Source organism: Dermacentor albipictus, chromosome 3 (assembly GCF_038994185.2).
Source record: "Dermacentor albipictus isolate Rhodes 1998 colony chromosome 3, USDA_Dalb.pri_finalv2, whole genome shotgun sequence".
Classification (NCBI taxonomy): Eukaryota; Metazoa; Arthropoda; class Arachnida; order Ixodida; family Ixodidae; genus Dermacentor; species Dermacentor albipictus.
The window spans coordinates 148,199,223-148,217,340 of NC_091823.1; the positions used below are offsets into that span (position 1 = coordinate 148,199,223).

General features: G+C 44.3%; 1 protein-coding gene across 2 annotated transcripts in view; it reads left to right on the top strand.

Annotated features, from left to right (window-relative positions):
* Positions 1-15,854, top strand: part of LOC135896695 (uncharacterized protein YscB-like) — a 33,566-nt gene extending 17,712 nt beyond the window's left edge. For both annotated transcript variants that reach the window (XM_065425189.2, XM_065425191.2), the window contains 3 exons: positions 5,715-5,856; positions 8,771-9,028; positions 15,474-15,854. In XM_065425189.2, the coding sequence (XP_065281261.2) occupies positions 5,715-5,856; positions 8,771-8,835 (207 nt within the window). In that variant the 3' untranslated portion in view covers positions 8,836-9,028; positions 15,474-15,854. The remainder of the gene's footprint in view (positions 1-5,714; positions 5,857-8,770; positions 9,029-15,473) is intronic.
* The last annotated feature ends 2,264 nt before the right edge of the window (positions 15,855-18,118 follow it).

Below are 18,118 nucleotides of genomic sequence, written 5' to 3' on the forward strand. Positions count from 1 at the left end.
GAAACTAGGCAATGCCAGATCAAATGCAGAGTGTCTACCAACCGCGAAAACCAGGAAAAACGGGAATTCTCAGGGATCTTGAGTAGTCTGGAAAAACTCAGGGAAAACTCAGGGAATTTGTGCTTCTATCAGGGAAAATAAGCGGTAATTTTGTTGAAAGGGTCGAAAGTCGTGGTAATGCTGGCTCAAGTAATAGATAGGAATCGTAGTGGATCGTCTTTGACGCCCTGTCGTCAGCTGGAGGAGTTGCCAATGTACAGTCAATGACTGACTTTCCGGAAGCCTGATAATTTGGATGGTTTCGCGCCACCACCACGTACCCGATAGAATCACTGTATCAGAATGTAATAAAATTGGCATGCAAGAACCCTTCGCCGTCCGATTTTCCGGACTTTTTGCCGTCACCGCAGGTCCGAAACGGCATTAATCAAAGCCAACACCATTGCCATTTTGATTACCTCACCGCCTCGAACCGGTGCTCTCGCACGCAGATCCGCTGGCAGCCGTAGCCACCACTGAGGCAACGCTAGGCCTAACTGCTTAACCGTTCGCTATTAAGCGTCTTACCCTTGGGCGCCGTGTTTTTCATTGAACGAATTCGCCTTTGTCAGCAATGGCATTGACTCCGCCTCTGTGGTGCTCGCAATTGGCTTCGAAGCTCGGAAAGCACTGTGCGTTGCATAATGCCGGTTCCTGAAAGTCAGCTTCACCTCTGTACAGAAATGTTACTTGGTGAGGATACACAAAAGTATTGTGATGAAGCATAACAAGCGTGGGAAGGGGCAATTGCCACGGGACACAGTATGTATTCCTTAATTATACACGCATGCACCCGGTATCTCCTGTCACAGTACGAGCACCAATATGCCTAATAAGTGTACCGAGAGGCCTTCAGAGCTTTTTCGAATGTGCCTGTGGCGGTTTGAGCACTTAAGGGCAGTAAAACACACTGTTGAATTATGGAATAACTTAGATGGTTCTCTGCGTTCATTGCTGACTAATCAATTTCAGAAAGAACTGCCTAACCACGTTGGTTGACATGTTGTGTTCATAAGTTATGTAACCCACCTCTGCCATGTCTCTAAATGAGATAGCAGTATTTGTAAATAAATAAATAAATAAAATACATGCATACATTTTTTCCAACTGGCTAATATTTCGGACGTTATTGCGGAACCTATAGGGACCAAGAAGATGGTTGGAATGGTCTGTGGGGCGAACAAGTTGTAGCAGGAGGACAAGAACAGAAAGGACCTACGCATTGAGAATGAACGGGAAAGGAAGCGTGCTGCAGCCGCTTTGAAGGAGCTTGAGCTCAAAAAACAAAGTTTTGGCTGACGCTGAGATGCAGGTGACCCTCATACAAACCAAAATAAACTCTTTAAAGCAGTGAAGCACAACACTGAGGCATCGTAAGCGGGCTGAGAGTATGTAAGGACAGTTGAGGTTGACTTAGCTGTTGGGAGAGAATCTCAATTGTGACAAAGTTTGGGCCTCATAACACTGAGCTTGCTATCAGTTGATAGAAATAGCTCATATTCGAAAATACTTGCTTCTGTATGCGTCTCCTTTTTATTCGTATTTCAGAATGTCCGACTTGATTTGCAATTTTTTTTCGGAGACATTTTATTTGCTGTGCATTTTACTAGCCCCTCCCTTCTGTTCTCTTTTTGAATAAAATAAACACTACTCCTTAGTATTCAAACTGAATTAAGTCATTTTTAAAGAATTTTTCTCATGCTTGCTAGAGAGGGACAGCAGCGGGCGACATGGTTAGCCGTCTTGGCATAGAACATATTCCTGCGTCACTCAGGGAAACTTGCAAAGGCACTCAGGGAAAACATGGAAAACTCAGGGAATTCGGAAATGTCAACTTGGTAGACACCCTGAAATGACAAATCCGTACAGTGAAATCTCATTATAACAAACTTCACTGGACCATGGCAAATTGTTTGTTACTCTGAAAGGGCATTATAGTGAAAGCCCCAAAATTAAACATTCCACCCATCAACCCATCAGTTTATTAATTGTCACCGTATGAGCTATCCACAAAAACATTGCTGTTGGCTCCCAGCCTGCGCTGTTGCTATTTTCCGTAGATTCCGCTGCCGCAGACCACCAAAGCACCGTATAGTAAGAGTAGTGCGTGCAAAAGAGACACTAACCTAATGCCGAGAAAGCCGCCAACAAAGAGGAGACTCCATGTCTCATCCAAAGTGCAATGCTTTCTTTTTTGTTTGCTTTTTACATTCCTTGCCGTAAACATGACAGCTGTCACGTGCCAGGCGGATACCTGAACTATTCCAAAGTGCAAGTGGCATCCTCGTGAACACGGAGGTTACATTTCTCCACACGTGTAGCTGGTACATCTGCAGAAAGAAGCAGGAAATAAAGAAGAGATATGTGCAGAAAGAAGGGCAAAAGAAGGAAGAGACGCACCTCTGTCGCTAGACGGCACTGGGCTCGGTGGAGCATGTGCTCGCATAACCTGATGCGTTGTTGCCTCTGCAATCATAGAGTTAGCATACTAATTCCATAAAAAAAGTGGGCAAGAAAAGCAGCAACTGCAAAGGCACTGCCATGTTGCTACGACTCATTTTTGAAGCGCTAAAAATATTCAAAATTTATGCAAAAACCAACATTTACATGTATCACATACGCGTAGACAAAGTGTAAAGTTCATTCCGTATATTTTTCAGTGAGATTGGATGGCTATTTATGAAATTTGGATGCAAAATTTATGGTGCTTGAAAGGCTGCAATTGCAGACACCTGTCTGCATAACCATCCTAAGAGAGGCTCGAGATCGCGTTATTGTACGTCTCGTCTGAATCGCGTCTCGTCATCTGTGCCTGCACAGGGTAGCAACATGGTAGTGCCCTTGAGGTTGCCGATTTCATAGCAAGGGCGCTGTGAGGAGCTTTTCCTCTAGAGTTGGTTATATTAACTCTATGTCTGCAATACAAAAAAAATTTAAGAAGTCACCTCTCACATTTTCCTCCTCCAGTCCCATCTCATATTTTCTGAATCTATGCACCGCGGCATTCGCTTTCTGCACCTTGTCGTCTGCTAGCCTAGTGTTCCATCTGCGGTGAAGGATACATGGAGATCTAAGAATCCCCAGATTTCTGAATATTAATTAGTAGTGCTGAGGCGTTGTTAACATGACACGGAAACTGAATAACGGTTGTTATTCTGAAAAGTTTGGTGTTCTGAAGTTCATAGTGCTGAAATATTTTTACATTCACACTATAAGCCAGTCAGCAAAGGATTTCTGAAAAGTTTGTTAATGTGGTGTTCATAGTAACGATGTTTCACTGCACCACTATCTTTTTTGTTTTACTAGTTCATTCACACCACAGCCATCATGACTCCCATTTTCGAGCCATAGGTTCTAAAAATGTCTGGCAGAAAGTAAAGCCATTTGGCTTTAACCTGACAAGTCACTGGCTGAAGCCAGACACTACTAATCGTCATGCTATACTCGGAGACAACTTATCTTGGACGTGAAATGAAGGTTGGGGGGTTAGAGCTTCTGCACAATTGTGCTACTCCCCCAAGTAGTACAGCAGGTTGCATCTGATTTCGGTTCCAGTTTCGTTTTTTTTTTACCGTCTGTGTATGCCCGTTGCTTCTTTTCATGACATCTGGAATAGCCCTGGTTGTTTAGTTGGTTAGTAAAATTTCACGAAATATTTATTTTACTGTTTAAAAGATTGTATCTAAATCTCGGGTACTTTTGCTGAGAACTACATTCTCAGCAAAAGACTTCCAATTTTATATAGTTAGCGTTGGTATTCAGCAATGAATGCACCCCTCATCTTGGTTGCGCGAGATCATGCGCCCACATTTACTGTAGGGAACAGGTGTGTAGAAAACTTGATGGGGTCCAAAATAATAAAAACAAAAACAAGAAATTCTATTTGAAAGTGCACAATTTTTTTATGTTATGCATGGCTTCCCATAACATTGTTAATGTAATAATAAATCAAGTACAATTTATTAGAGCTAGGAAAATATGGAAGTAATAATAAATTTAAGGAACTCTTTAGTGGCGCATAGGGAGACGCTGCGTTCAGGTCTTGTAGTTTTCACAGCACTGCCAAGAAAAGTCGTCCTTGAGTATAGAAGGCGATTGACATCATTACAGTGGGGAAGTCAACTTTGAAAAGTCACCTGAAGAGCTTGAAGAGTATGTCCAACTCAGTAACTGCTTAGCTGCTAGAAATTGCAGCTAAGTAGATTTCACTTTTTTACCAGTATACGTATGCGAATAGGGTTTATTTTTCCCTCCTTGAACTTTGGCCTTTGGCATCCTTGAAATCCTTGAATTGTCCCTGAATTATGAGCCAGTTGTTCTGTACAAACTCTGTGTCCCCTTTGCCGCTTTCGTGCAGAATGCACTACTGCAGCGTTGTTGAACGAAATAGCTCTCATGAGGGTGCTTTGGATTCACCAAAATCTTTGCCACAAGAGCATGTTCACTCTGACTAGTGTAGTTGGGCTTTCCTGCAGCACGCTAACTGTCAGCAGGGGTGCAAAGCGTAAAGTCTTGCATCTAATGAACAAAGTGTGCCACTTTTACCATCGTGGCACAAATTTTACAGCACCGTTAGTCTTGACATGTGGCTTCCATAGAGCTTCGTGCAAAAATTGCTAGAGGAAACCTGGTTACTGGTGTCTTCTATAAAGAAGTGGCAGCTATGGCAGTTCAGTCAGCACGATAATGCAGGATTTCATATTGATTTGCCAAAACTTTGACCATCCTGCTTCAAACAGCTTTTTTGCAATATGCGAATTGATTATGCATGTACACAGGAGCGTAGTGCCTTCATGGAAAAGTTTGATTTCTTGGGAATTGGGAAAAGTAAGTGTAATGAAGTAAGGCCAGTGAAGCGACAAAAACGGAGATCGGACAAACCCATCTGCTGGCCGCCATTCCCATGGTAGCTGAGCTATCATGATGCCCAAGTCCTCTAAAAACATTTTTGTGGGAATTCTAGGAAGGTTTCAAGATCTGGTGGTGCATAATGGTGCGCTATTGGATTTTTTTTGTGTAATGTTATGTGATGAATTTTGGCTAAGCTGTACTGTTTTGCAATGTCCCCTTGGTTCTTGATGCAGTCGAACATCGATATAACGCACTGCCGTACAACGAAGTAAATCTATGTACCTTTTCACTGTTTGCAGACGTAGGCTGTGGAAGAAAGGCATTGGCGGCGATATCGAGTGGCAGGAATGCATTAAAATCTAAGCCCCCAGATTTTCAACACTTTTCCTCCGTACGTAACGACAATTTTACAAGTCGAGGTCATCGAAGTTATACGAAAAATTTTATGTTTTAGTGTTGAGGTGTAATGCCCATGTCTTTTATCTCAAAACTTAAAAATAGACTTTCCACACAGCAGAACAACTTAAAAACGTGCTGTGTGCTCTGGCGCAGTAGAATGGTAAGGCCCATAACCAGAGGTGTGTTGGGGCTGCGCTCTCACTGTTGTTATTACGCGAGTGAAACCATCTATAGTGTTTCTCGTGGACATGAGCATGTGACAGATATAGCTTATTATTATAATTAATACCGAATATAACGACAGGTATGTTTTGTGTCTGATGTGACTTTGTCATAATGAGGTTTGACTGTGTGCATTGCTGCTAATGTGACAACAGTGGCGCATATAGTGGTGCGCTGACTTGTTAGCAATGCTTCACTTGCAGGCCCACTTGTGCCGTTGTTGCTGCCATTATTCGATGAGCTCAACAGCTATGCAGACAGCGCTGGATCTCAAGCAGCTTGCCACAAGCAGTTCCCATTCGCAAACCACCGAGAGCTGCCTGCTGGTTTCTAGAAGGAACGCTGGTGAGGACACTTTTGGGTTACCCAGTCACAAATGCTATGTGTTGGAAAATTGAAGTTGTAAGATTTTGGTGCACATTGGTTTTGTCTATAAACCCATAGGGACTCTGTGTGGATGAGATTCTGGGATGGGTTGGAATCACAGTTGAACCCATTTATAAAGATACCGGTTTTAACAATATATGAAATATAACAATGAGCAGCCGATGCATCGTCAACTTTTGCATGTCTTCTATGATAAAATAAATCGCTTACTGCAAGTTACCATGTAGTCACTCACTTAGCAGCCAGATTTAAATATTAAAACTGACAATGTGACATGGGAGCATTTTTGGAAGCAGTTTATATTACTCTAGAACACATGACAAAAGTTGACAGTGCATCGGCTGCTTATTGTTGTATCTGCTACATTATTAAAACCAGTACAGTCTACTTCCGTTAATTCAATCCTGATGGAACCGATGAAACTGGTCAAATTATCAGGCAGGTCGAATTAAACAAAAGGCAGAAAGAACACCGATTCACTTAGCAGTATTGCCTTTAAAGTTAGGTTTGCCGCAATCCATCTAGGTTATGCGGTGAAGCATACTAACTGGGGAAAAGTGCCACTGTTGCGGCACAAAGCACGTGTTGCTTAATCTACACGTGCACATGTGCCATCTTCGGTCACAGTACGAGCACCGATATGCCTAATAAGTTTACTGGCAAGCCTTCAGAGATTTAGAAAGGCCCCCGCTCTTTCGTTGGCCTTAAACAGCCCCTCAACTTTCGGAGTTCTTTCATCTTACCGCACCCTTTTCGGCTAGCTTTCTCAAAACACAGATGGTTTTCCTCCGCTTCTCGGTGCACGGTGAGCGTGCGTGCATATAATTAAGGAATGCATATTGGCCATTGTTAACGGTCTCACATATGAGACACGCATGGCAGTCGAAATGAAAGCTCAGATCGCCACAGCAGCATCAGAAACAGCTCCGAATGGCTGCCAGTGTGCGCACCAGTGTCTGCAGCTGTACTGTGGTGAAGCATGCCAGTCAAGTTCAAATTATTCAGTGAAGGTCAATATTGAGATCAAAATAACGGAAGCTTGGGCCCATAGAAATGTGTGGGTGCCGGCCAGGACCTTCGGTAGGAATCCAGTTTACCAAAAAATCTAATTAACCGGTGTCAAATTAATGGAAGTTTACTGTGTTGTTACAAGTGGGTTTGACTGTACCGCCGGATGAAGTAGTCATGTGCTCGAACATTTCTTCAGCCTCTTTTAACGTGAAGCACTCGCCTCTGTGTACAGCCACATTTTTGCGGGCGGTCAGGTGGGGCATGCCAATGATAACGCAGTCTAAAATTACCTACCCGTGCGGCAATTGGGTATATGCATTGGGCCACTGATTATGTACCACTGGATACATGCCACTGTACTGCGGCTTCTGGGTATGTGCCATTCTGTGGTCCACTCAATATGGGCCACTGGTTTTTGATTTGCTTTTAATCTTGCATCTTGGCATGGCAAACATTTTGTCTTAGTATTATAAATGTAAACGCTACAGCATATATTCACTACATAACCATTCTCTACAAATTACTCATGCAACTATGCCCTCCAAATCATGCATTTTTTGCACTACTTAGACTTTGTCATTTTTTTTGCCAGATACTTAAGCCAATTGGTTGGTCCCATCGAGGTTGAACTAATAAAAGTTGACTGTATTGAATTGTGCTCTAATGGCCGATGTATAAAAGATGGGAGTGCTTTAAATGAATGCATTCAAAATAAAAAAGATTAAACCAAGCACTTGAGAAAGCACAGAAAATACATTGCGAGTGGGTGATCATTTGAAAAACCTGCTTTTGTAGACCTTTTTCTTTTTGTTGTTGTGCAACAAGCTGCGATGTTAGAAGTGTGCTTTGCTGTCATGTAAATCAGCAGTGGGTGCACGAGCGGAGTCGACACCTGGACACAGTGCTTCTGCAACATTATTTTGCAACAATCCCATCATTGAAAATTGCTGGCAACAAGATATGCAAAAAGCTTAAGGCAGTTTTACCTTGATGCGACGATACGAAGAACGGGCTACGGCATTGTAATTTGTTTTATTCTTATAGCCTCCCAGAGGAACTATTTTATCTTTAACCCTTGTACAAAGAAAAGCTATCAACCAATGCTTACGATGCCTTTGCACATCATACTTCAACCATCAAAAATTTAAATGGCCCGTAGACCAAGCTGCATATGAATTGAGTAGTCCTGCTTGAAATACAAGCATTCTGTTTGAGAATTTGATATTACACCTCTGTGAAAATTCTGTTACACCTTACAGTACAGTGATGATGACTGTTAGAGAGCACTTATGCATGTCGTCTTCCACTGACAAAGAGTTGGCACTTGGGTGCATGACATTACGGTCACATCGGCGTCCCTTTGTCGGGATCACAGCATGGGGGTTTGAGTGGCTCTCCGGCAGCATCGGCAATGTGGGGCTCGTAGTGCAGCAAGTGAGCTGTTGCTTTCCCGACCATCTTTTGTGGCCCCAGTCCCTCTCACTTCTGTGCACCTAGACCCGAAGGAAGAGTTATAACGATTCCAACTTCAAGCATAACGGGAAATGAAGGTGAAGGCACCACGTGGTGCCCCCTCTGCCTAAGAGGCTTCCTCGGGGTGCGTAAGTCCCTGTGCGAAAGGCCAAGGCGGGCGCAGCGTTCACCGAAATTGCCTTGACTAAGTGACGTGCGTACGCATGTGTACACTTTGAGAAAGACGCGAGGTCATCAAACATTTCATGACACAAAAAAATTAAGCTGACATTTTCTTAAGATGAAAAATGAAGTGGTGTAATTATTGCTCATAATTGTTTGTTTTACTGGCTTTTTGCATGTTTCTTAGTTTACCTTTAGTGTGGTAACCCTCTCAAAATGATGGCAGGCGTGCAGGTTCACCTCGGTGCATACATCTGCCTCTCAGTGGCATCACAGACCACATTCTGTTGAGCAGTCCGGTGTATAACCTGAGGTGCTGAACTGTGCCTTATTTCCCCTCTGCTGCCTGTCAAGTTGCAACCCCGTCAGTCCCTCATTCCGTTGCGACCTCGTCAGTCCCTCATTCCAAAGAAATGGAGCTGGATAAAGAAGAGGTGCCAGCCGCTGAATGTGACGGGATCCAGTGGAAATCCTCTGATACAAGGTTTGTGAAGTGTTCGTCACATGGGTATATATGGTAATGAGTAGTGGGGAGAGTTCTTGGTGTCTATTTAGTAAAGTCCACCTCTTTTAAAGGCCCCCTGACCAGGTCTGGCCGTTTTGAGCTGACAAGTGCATTGCATACAATGCACTCTAACGATCGTGTCTGTTAAATATTACATCCCTGCATACCACGGAAAGAGCTTGAATTTCAAACCGAATGCCGTTTTCCCTTCTCCTCATGGGCGTCACGCTCCCAGCTGGAGAGTCGACGTATATGGTGCAAGTGCGACCACATACCTGGCAGTGCCATGACGTCACTCATAGTAGCACGTGACTTGGAGAATTATTCAAGGCAACAGCAGATATTTGTTTGATCTGTTGCCTCGACAGACTAAGTAAAATTTAGGGAAATAATAAAACCTACAGACCTAATGTCTGCATGTCGTTGTTTTACATTGCACTGCAGCAAGAGAGATGTACTTCCGTTTTGTCTGCTTGTTCCCACGTCGAGCTATTGCGCACGCAGACAACGAAACTGTCATTTTCTACTGTGTTCCAGTGTGCGATCATGCTCTGTTATCCGCTGATGTCTGCCTCAGTATTCGGGTAGCACTGACTTACAGCGTTAGTGAGGTGTTCTCGTGCACAGTGTGCGAAATGGTGCGCTGCACAAAACGAGACAAACACAACAGCTCGCGAATGAGACAGTCAGCGGAAGTGCGCTGTGCAGCAAGAAAGCGAGAGATTAAAAAAATAAATAAATAAAAGAAGGCAAGGCTCGTGACGTACGTGTCACACGTTCCTCCAGCTCCAATACGGGAGAACGCAGGGAAGGAATTTCAACGGGGGCAAGTGGAGAGAGTGTTATGCTGGTGGTGAAGCTGGGCTCCTGAAATCAGGGGTTTGCGGCACTGAAATATTTCTATCTCAGTTATTAATTAACCAATTTGAAAAATTCTTGCGTTAGAATGCTCCCTAGAGGGCACATAACAACTTCCAGCATATAACCAAAATTTGCTATGTGGCCTGTTGAGGGGCCCTTTAAAAGTTTACTGATTGAAGATTGCAGTTTTGTTCTTTTGTCTGCTCCTTCTAAAGGGGCAGCAAGGAGAAAAACTGTTTCAGTTGTATTAGTAAGTTGCCCTTCTAGTGCAATAATAGCAAAGCAACACTTATCGTGAGAAAAGGTTTGGCAAGACAGAAAAATGGCGAAAACGAATTACAGGTGACAGTGCCACTTCAAAGCTCCCATACCAGCTCGCTGTAACATTGGGGGAGTTTGATGTTGTTTGCTAAGGCTTAGTTAACTTTTTGCTGGAAAAAGATAGTGTACGTTGTCTTAAGCACCCAAAAATCAAACATGGCAAGTTTTGTGAACATTTACTGAGCCAAGGTGCCAAAATACTAAAAACGTAAACTTTGAAATGGGTGACGTCATACTGATGTACCGGTGCTGGGGTCCGGCGCGAAATAAAAAGAACGGAACTTTGAGCTCTTCTATAACAAACCTATTATGGGGAAATGAACAAGAATGCTGTTTTGAAATAACACTTTCAAAACTCTAGAGTAAGTGATTTAATGCTCCTCTTTAGTGTCCTGCAGTACTGACATGACGTCTTTTACTTTATGTTACTTTCATTTATTTCACAAAGTATGTTTTATTCCTTTATGTTGATGACTTGCAGGTGGGATATAATTCCTGTGACCTCGCACTCTGTGAACATGTTCAACATGGCCTGAACTGAGTGTTGAGAGGGATACAGGAGGATGGATTTAAGCTAAATCCCTTGAAAAGCTCCTGCATACTTTTTTTCAAGACGTAGGGCCTGGTCTCAGACCCCGATGTTGAGCTACTTGGTCAGCACTTGCCTGTAAACAGAGAGCAAAGATATTTAGGCATCATTTTGGACATGAAGTTAACCTTTATTACACACCTGAAGTACCTCAAAAATAGAGGCCTAAAAACCATGAAAATTCTTGAAATCCTGTCTCACACAACGTGGGATAGTGACGGGAAGTGTCTCATGAACATTTACAAAAGCCTCATTCGAACAAGCTTAAATTATGGAGCGCATCCATTGGCTACTCTTTGCGCCTTGAAAATGCTGGACCCTGTCCATCAGCACCGGTCGCCTGGCTGGTGACCGGTGCCTTCTGGACAAGTCCTGTAGAGAGTCTCCAAGTTGAAGCTAACAAATGGTTGCTCCATCTTCAGAGGTTGTCCTCCAGTTTCATGTACTCTCTGAAAGTGGACGCAAGCCGCGATCATCCCTCTTACGAGACTGTAAACAGTGTGACATCTTCAACACTGTTTAATAGTCGACCTGTATCCTCTGTACACATAAGAAAACTTTCTGAAGGAATGGGAATTCCAATTCTTGAGCATGAGCTGATGGTCCCAGCGAAACCATTGCTCCCATGGCAGTGGCAGCTCATAGAGTGTGATACTTTGTTCGTAGAGGTGGCAAAACACGCTACAGAGGCACATGTTACAGTGAATTTCCTAGAACTCCAGTCGAAGTACTCATGCACAGAATTTAACACTGATGCTTCTCATGTCAACGTGTTTTATGCAGCAACCTGTCCTTCTGTGGATCCTCCGCAGCAAGGAAGTTAACCCGCACGCGATCATTTGGATTCCCAAACACATGGGAGAAATTGATGGAGCCCCAACTAATCTCAACGAGTCGGCTCACGACGCTGCGCGAGGGCTTACAGACCATGTGGCACTAGGGCAGCCAGGCTTCGAGGTTACGTGCTGCAGGGAACATCTTCTCTCATACAACAAACTCACAAAACACTTTTACTTGGCACACAAATCATATCTGCCTCCTCACATAAAGCTAAACAGACCCCAAGCTCTCACCCTGAGGCTCTTGCAGACGGGAACCTATCCCAATCCCCTATTAATAAGCAAAATATTTCTCAATGCCTTGGCTTCATACACTTGCCTGCAATGCAGTAGTGTAGCAGACTTAGAACATATGCTCTGGCGGTGCTCTGCGTTACGCAGCGACAAGGACAACACCAACGAGCGTTGAGACGCGGCTCTCCGTAGCCACAAACTAAAAGAACACACATGGGCAGTCCATCGGGCCCGCGATGCGGCCGAGAGGCTAGGCCTTTCGGTCCCGATGTGGGAGTGGCCCGCTTCGGGCTAGGAATCTAGCGCGACCTGAAGGACCTGAATAAAGTTTTTCATACCATACTATCTCACCTTCCTTCTTGGAATCTGATGTCCTGCACCCTGAAGCAAGTATCTTTAGGGCTGAGGCCTATGCACTATTTTTGGCTGTCAGGAAAATAAAACTTAAAAAAACTTTTAAAAAGCAGTTATATTTACAGACACTTTAAGCGTCATAAAAGTCTTAATGTCGCTGCGTAGACACAGCATCAGTGTACTTAGTGAGCTTTATTCCATTCTTGGCACAATGTGTATGCCTCACCAGCATGTCGTTGTATGCTGGATACCTGGGCATAGGAGCAAATTGCCACATCAATTGTATCACAAGCTATGACTCCTACCGCTGTTGTTATCTCAAGCCTTTTCCATGAAATAAACTGTGAAGCCACTGGCACCACTTGTAGGATGCTGAAATGAATAATAAGCATAACATAATTAAGCCAAAGCCAGGTTCCTGGCTCTCAACAACAAAAACATGAACTGATGTCCTATTCTGTCGAATCAGCATAGGACACTCATATGGTACCCACAGTTTTTTGCTGACTGGTCATGAATGTTCAAATTGTGGTAGCTGTGGTGAGAAGCTGACCATCCTCCATGTCCTCCTGGAGTGTCGGGAAGCAGAAGCTGAAAAACAATTTCCTCTAGCATACCGGCAGCGCATTCCTCTCAATCCGATAATGTTTCTTGGTGCAGAACCGTTTTCTGACACCAAAGCAGTACTAGGTTTCTGGAACGATATTGTGTTACGTATTATTAATCCAAGAAATTCTTAGCGCATCCTCTCCCTAGAGATGCCATGGTGATATTAGTGTTTTGCATAGCATATTCCTCCAGGCCCTTGTGTTTCAAGGGCTCTGTTAAGGCAGTAGTGCTTCTTGCAAATTTTTGCCTGTGACATATTTTAGTATATCGTGTCTTTCTTACGGTGTGTATCCTTCATGTCCATATTACACCTCACTAGTCATTGCCGTAATCTTATTACATATATACAGTAGAACTTTGTTGATACATTCCCGTCACGTACGTTTTCCCAGCGCCAGTGTTCGCAATTGAGAACACAAAAAATGATCCACTAGAGTTATGCTCATTTTATCCCCCGTAAACAAGAAAATGTGCGAGTTTCACGTCACTCTCTTAAAACACCACACAATAGGAAAACAGCAAAACACGTCTTGGGCTGCCGGAACACCACCCGCTCGACGCGCATCGGCATCTTGTGCCGCAGCAATCTGAGCTACCCTTCACATGACGTAGATGTCAACAATAGTTAAGTCTGTCAAATTTTTTTAGTTACTTCAGATGGTACGTTTTCCCAGTTAGTACGTTTTCTGTCGTGTTTTTTTCCAAAATGTATGAACGAGGTTCTACACCTCACAGTGACGTCACATTTACCTTTCGTAATTCATCTCTCCACTGTGAACTCATTAACACTGGCCTGGCACTCATTGGCCATACTTTTTTTCTGTGCCATAAAACGCCACATTGCTGATCGAAGTTTATCGAGGTTTAACTCTATTTTCATATGTTCTTTCTGCCCCAAAAGACCACGTCATGCTGTCCTTTCCCACTAAGCTACCTATCTTGCTGTCTTGAAGCAAAGTTGTGCTAGTTACAAATGTGCTTGCTTGCCTCTTGGTGATGTCACTTTTTCTTTTTGTGGAATATCAGAACTTGCGAACAAGTTATAAGTGGAGATGATTTTGAAAGAACCACTTCCTTGAATTCGGTGCTCCTCTGAAGCGTATTAAAGGGTCCCTGAAATGGTTTAGACAAATTTTGTAGGTGCGTAGGGTACAGCTACAGCAAAATATTTACATCACAATTGAAGTGAAATATCTCATAAAATGAGCTACGGGCGATTACAAGTTAGCCTCATTCCTAACCATGCCTTTTCTCCTCAACTAATTCACCAAGTGATCTGTGTTAAGCTCCGCCTTCACTGGCTCTGTGTCATGATGTGACGTTGTGTTGTCTACTTCCGGTAGTCTTAGAGCCAGCACGCCAAGCCTCTCTGACCTCCCCACTAGCTGCCTGGTCGTTGATCCCCCGTGAGAGCTATCCAAGCAACGTGCGTTGTGAGCGTGCTGTCACAGCACTAGTCTGGTATTCTGGTAAACACAGGTGAGCTGGGCATTTTGCCAGATGGGTGTAGGCATAAACGTGAATGGGCCTGCACGGTGCAGCCACCTGGTGCCGCAGAGCTCTACCAGCCAAACACAGAGCCAATATTGCTGTAACCATGTGCGAAACATTTTAAACATTTAAATAGACAGTGTATGCAGGATTACGCTGCTTCTGAAAATTTACACTAGCAGTGAAGTAGAATACGCTTGGTTACTGCTATGTTAGCTCTTTCTATGTTTGGTTGAGCTCTGTTCCACCAGGTGGCTGCACACTGCAGGCTGCTCACATTTGTGCCTACACCCATCTGGCAAAACGTCCAGTCTGCCTGCAGTTGCCAAAACACTGGACATGCTAAAGCTCTCTATTGGGGTAGTAATCCTTCGGTGTGAAGGGAAGGCAACAAGTGCGTAGATCCTGGCGCTGATCGAATACCGACAGCCCAAATGTGCTGCAGCCACTCTGCTCAACTATGGCCTTGCAGAGGGACACGATGTTGCAGCTTGACATGTCACCAATTGATAGATTTGCAGCCCACAGTGCAACAAGGGCGATTCATGGTCCTCACTAAAAGAAACCTTGAGGCCAACATTGACCACGCAGCTCAGATCAACACAAAGCACGCTGTAACACATGCAGACGACACTTGCTGTGCTGGAGGTGTTTGAGTGTAGTGACAAATTGTCATTGTGTGTTCACGTTCAGCTACCTTTTTCTCTATGGGAAAAAATTAACTAACATACCATCTATTACGAACAACATTTGTTGACCATAAAAATGGAACAATTTTGGATGATGCTACCTGGGTAGCAAGTTGGATAGCTCGCCTGACTGATGTCGTGCGCACCCATTACGCAGATGGTGACAGGGCGGCTGAAAACTCAGGGGAGCGGCACCGCTGCAATCAGTAGTGATGTAAATTTTTATCACCTTATAATAAATTGCGCACTTTAAGCAAAGTGCCTAAATGTGTCACTTAATGATCAGCGGGATTACTACCCTAACGACTCCATACGTTTGTACAAAATTGTCAAAACCGTTTCAGGGTCCCTTTAAAGGTGGGTATGTCAAGCTGTTTTCTGCTGCTGATTCAGCCAGTACTTCGAGCTGTAACATATTGCGTGTCTGTTCTATGCAGATATCATCTAAGCTGGCAAGATCTAGCTGCGGCATCATTCACCTTGGTCCTTGGGAGGGAACCAAAGGCCTGGCCACTAAAGCGAGCAGTGCACTTGATCCACACAACCCTGAATGCTGAGAATTGGCATTCATTTGCATTGAGCGGCTGCAGCAAGCAAGGTCTTAGCATCAGAAGCCTTGTTGCCCCTGTACATTGTTACGCCGGGGCTGGAGGTGAAGTGGCTGTTCTATTCACACTCTCAGACCTGGTGTTCATCATCTGAATGTGACGCGCAGTGTCCACAGTGTTCTACGTCTGCTTCGGTTGAACATGCATCTTGTCTGCTTTGAACATGCCTGCCCTGGGACAAAATAAGATTGTCCTTGAAAAGTCACTCTACACTTTTGTGTTACAAAATCACTGAAAGAAGAGCTACAAGTAATTGCACACAGATGACACATTTTATATGTTGCACCTGAAGTACAGTAGAACCTCATTAATTCTAAGTCCCTCGGACCACGGAAAACCTTCCAATTAACCAGGTTTTCAAATGATAAGAAATGGATAAAAATGTGAAGTAAACACGTGGAACATCGCTGCAGCAACACTGCACCTTTATTTCATCTGCAAAACATTCATTTGTAGTAATCGTCAATGCGTGCCTGCTTGGCACAGTAATTGGCAGCACCATAGGTCATGTTCTCCAGTTGACTAACGACGTGCAGCTTTTCACTGTTGCCACCACTGCACTCGACAAAACTCCTCGGAATGTTCAGCAACTCGACCACTGTAGCTAAAGGTTTCTCTTGTCCCCCACGTAGGGCAATTTTGTTCAACTGAGAGTTCCAGACGCCGGACATAGAAGGGTTTCAATTCGTCCACGACATTTGCTGGCCAACCCGTTCTAACATACTCGAGAACTTTGCCAAGTGCGCCATCTCGTGCAGCTTGTTTTTACACATCTCGCTGTGGGCGGCATGCATTCGAAAACAGTCAGACATTCAGCTGTTTCTGGTTTAGAAGAACAAGGATTAGGCAGTCTTGACAGAGCATCAGCCACCTCACTTTCAATTCCCTTGCGGTACTTCAGGGTGACCTGCTAAGAAGATATAATTAAAGACCACTTTTGCAGTCTGGCCGCTGCTAGCGATGGCGTGGCTTTGTTGTGTCCCAAAATTCCCAGTAGGGGCTGATGGTCCATGTATAAGTCAAATTTTCTAACGTACAAGAACTTTTGGAATTTCTGCAAACCAAAAATGAGAGCTAGGGCCTCTCTTTTGCACTGCGCATAGTTCTTTTCTGCAGGTGTCAAGGTATGCAAAGTAAATGTAATTGAGTGCTCTTCGCTGTTCGGCAACGCATGAAAAATAACAGCTTCAATGCCGTATGCCGATGCATCACATTGCAACCCCAGCGGCTTGCATACATCATTGCACGTGAGCGCTCGACTGCTGAGCAGCTGTTTCATAGTCTCAAATGCATCGCTGCATTTCTTCGTCCAAACCAAATGCTCTCCCTTTCGAAGTGGCTTGTACAATGGCTCTGCCAGCGACACTAGGTTGCTTAAAAATTTGCCATGGTAGTTCAGTAGCCCTAGGTAAGCTTTCAACTCTGTGATATTTGTAGGCTCAGGAGCATAGGTGATTGCTTTCACCTTGCTTTCAGCGGGATGTATCCCCTCTGAGCTTATCTTGTGACCCAGGTAAGAGACTGAACTTAGGAAGAACTTGCATTTCTCTGTCTTGATGGTAATGTCCTACTCATTCAGTTGCTGTGTTGCTGTAAAACTATCTCAAGTCTATTTTCACACTCATCTATGTTCCAGCCAGCTACAATCACATTGTCAATGTAGCAACCTACATTCTTAATGCCCATCAAGGCTTTATCCATTAGGGATTGCAACAAAGCCGGAGCACTCGCTATACCATCGGGAAGTCTGCTGTACCGATATAGCCCTCGGTATGTGTTTACTGTAACAACCGCTTTGGATTCAGGGCTAAGCATCACCTGCTGAGCATCACCTAAGCATCACCTTTGCTGCACTTGTATGCTTTGCCATGTAACATGAGTATACCGTGGCGAAGCTGACAAAAAAAATCGGCGGTGAAGCTAACTTCAAGAAACTGGTCGCCATTGTGCAACACATACAGTGGAACCCCGTTCATACGTTGTTCAACGGACCGGGGAAAAAAAACGTAACAGCCGGGAAAACGCAACAGTGAGGAAAGCCCCGAAAATGAATGAAAAAATGCAGCTTCAACTATAGACAATTTATTTCCACAGAGTGCGCTTAGGACTTAAAAAAGTCTATAATGGTGGCTTGCCGTTTCTTTCGCTCGCTAGAAATCGCCACACGTTTCTCAATAGCCTGGAAGGCCGCATTGCTGTCAGTGTCGCTGTGAGGTGCGACGTACCTGCGGAGGAGGCCCAGAGCCGCGACGGCATCTCCAAAGCTACGATTTGGCAACTCCCCTGCATCATGCGGCTCGTGCTCCTCGTCGTCACCGTGCCACGGCAATGGCAACGGACGAAGGAATATCCGCGGGAAATTTTGCCCTCTTTGGCGTAATCATGCTAACGTGCTAACGATTGTTTAGTATTGCTGCGGAGCGCGCGCGTCCGAGCAGCCCGGTTGCGCGCAGCACAGCGTGGGAGAAATGTAA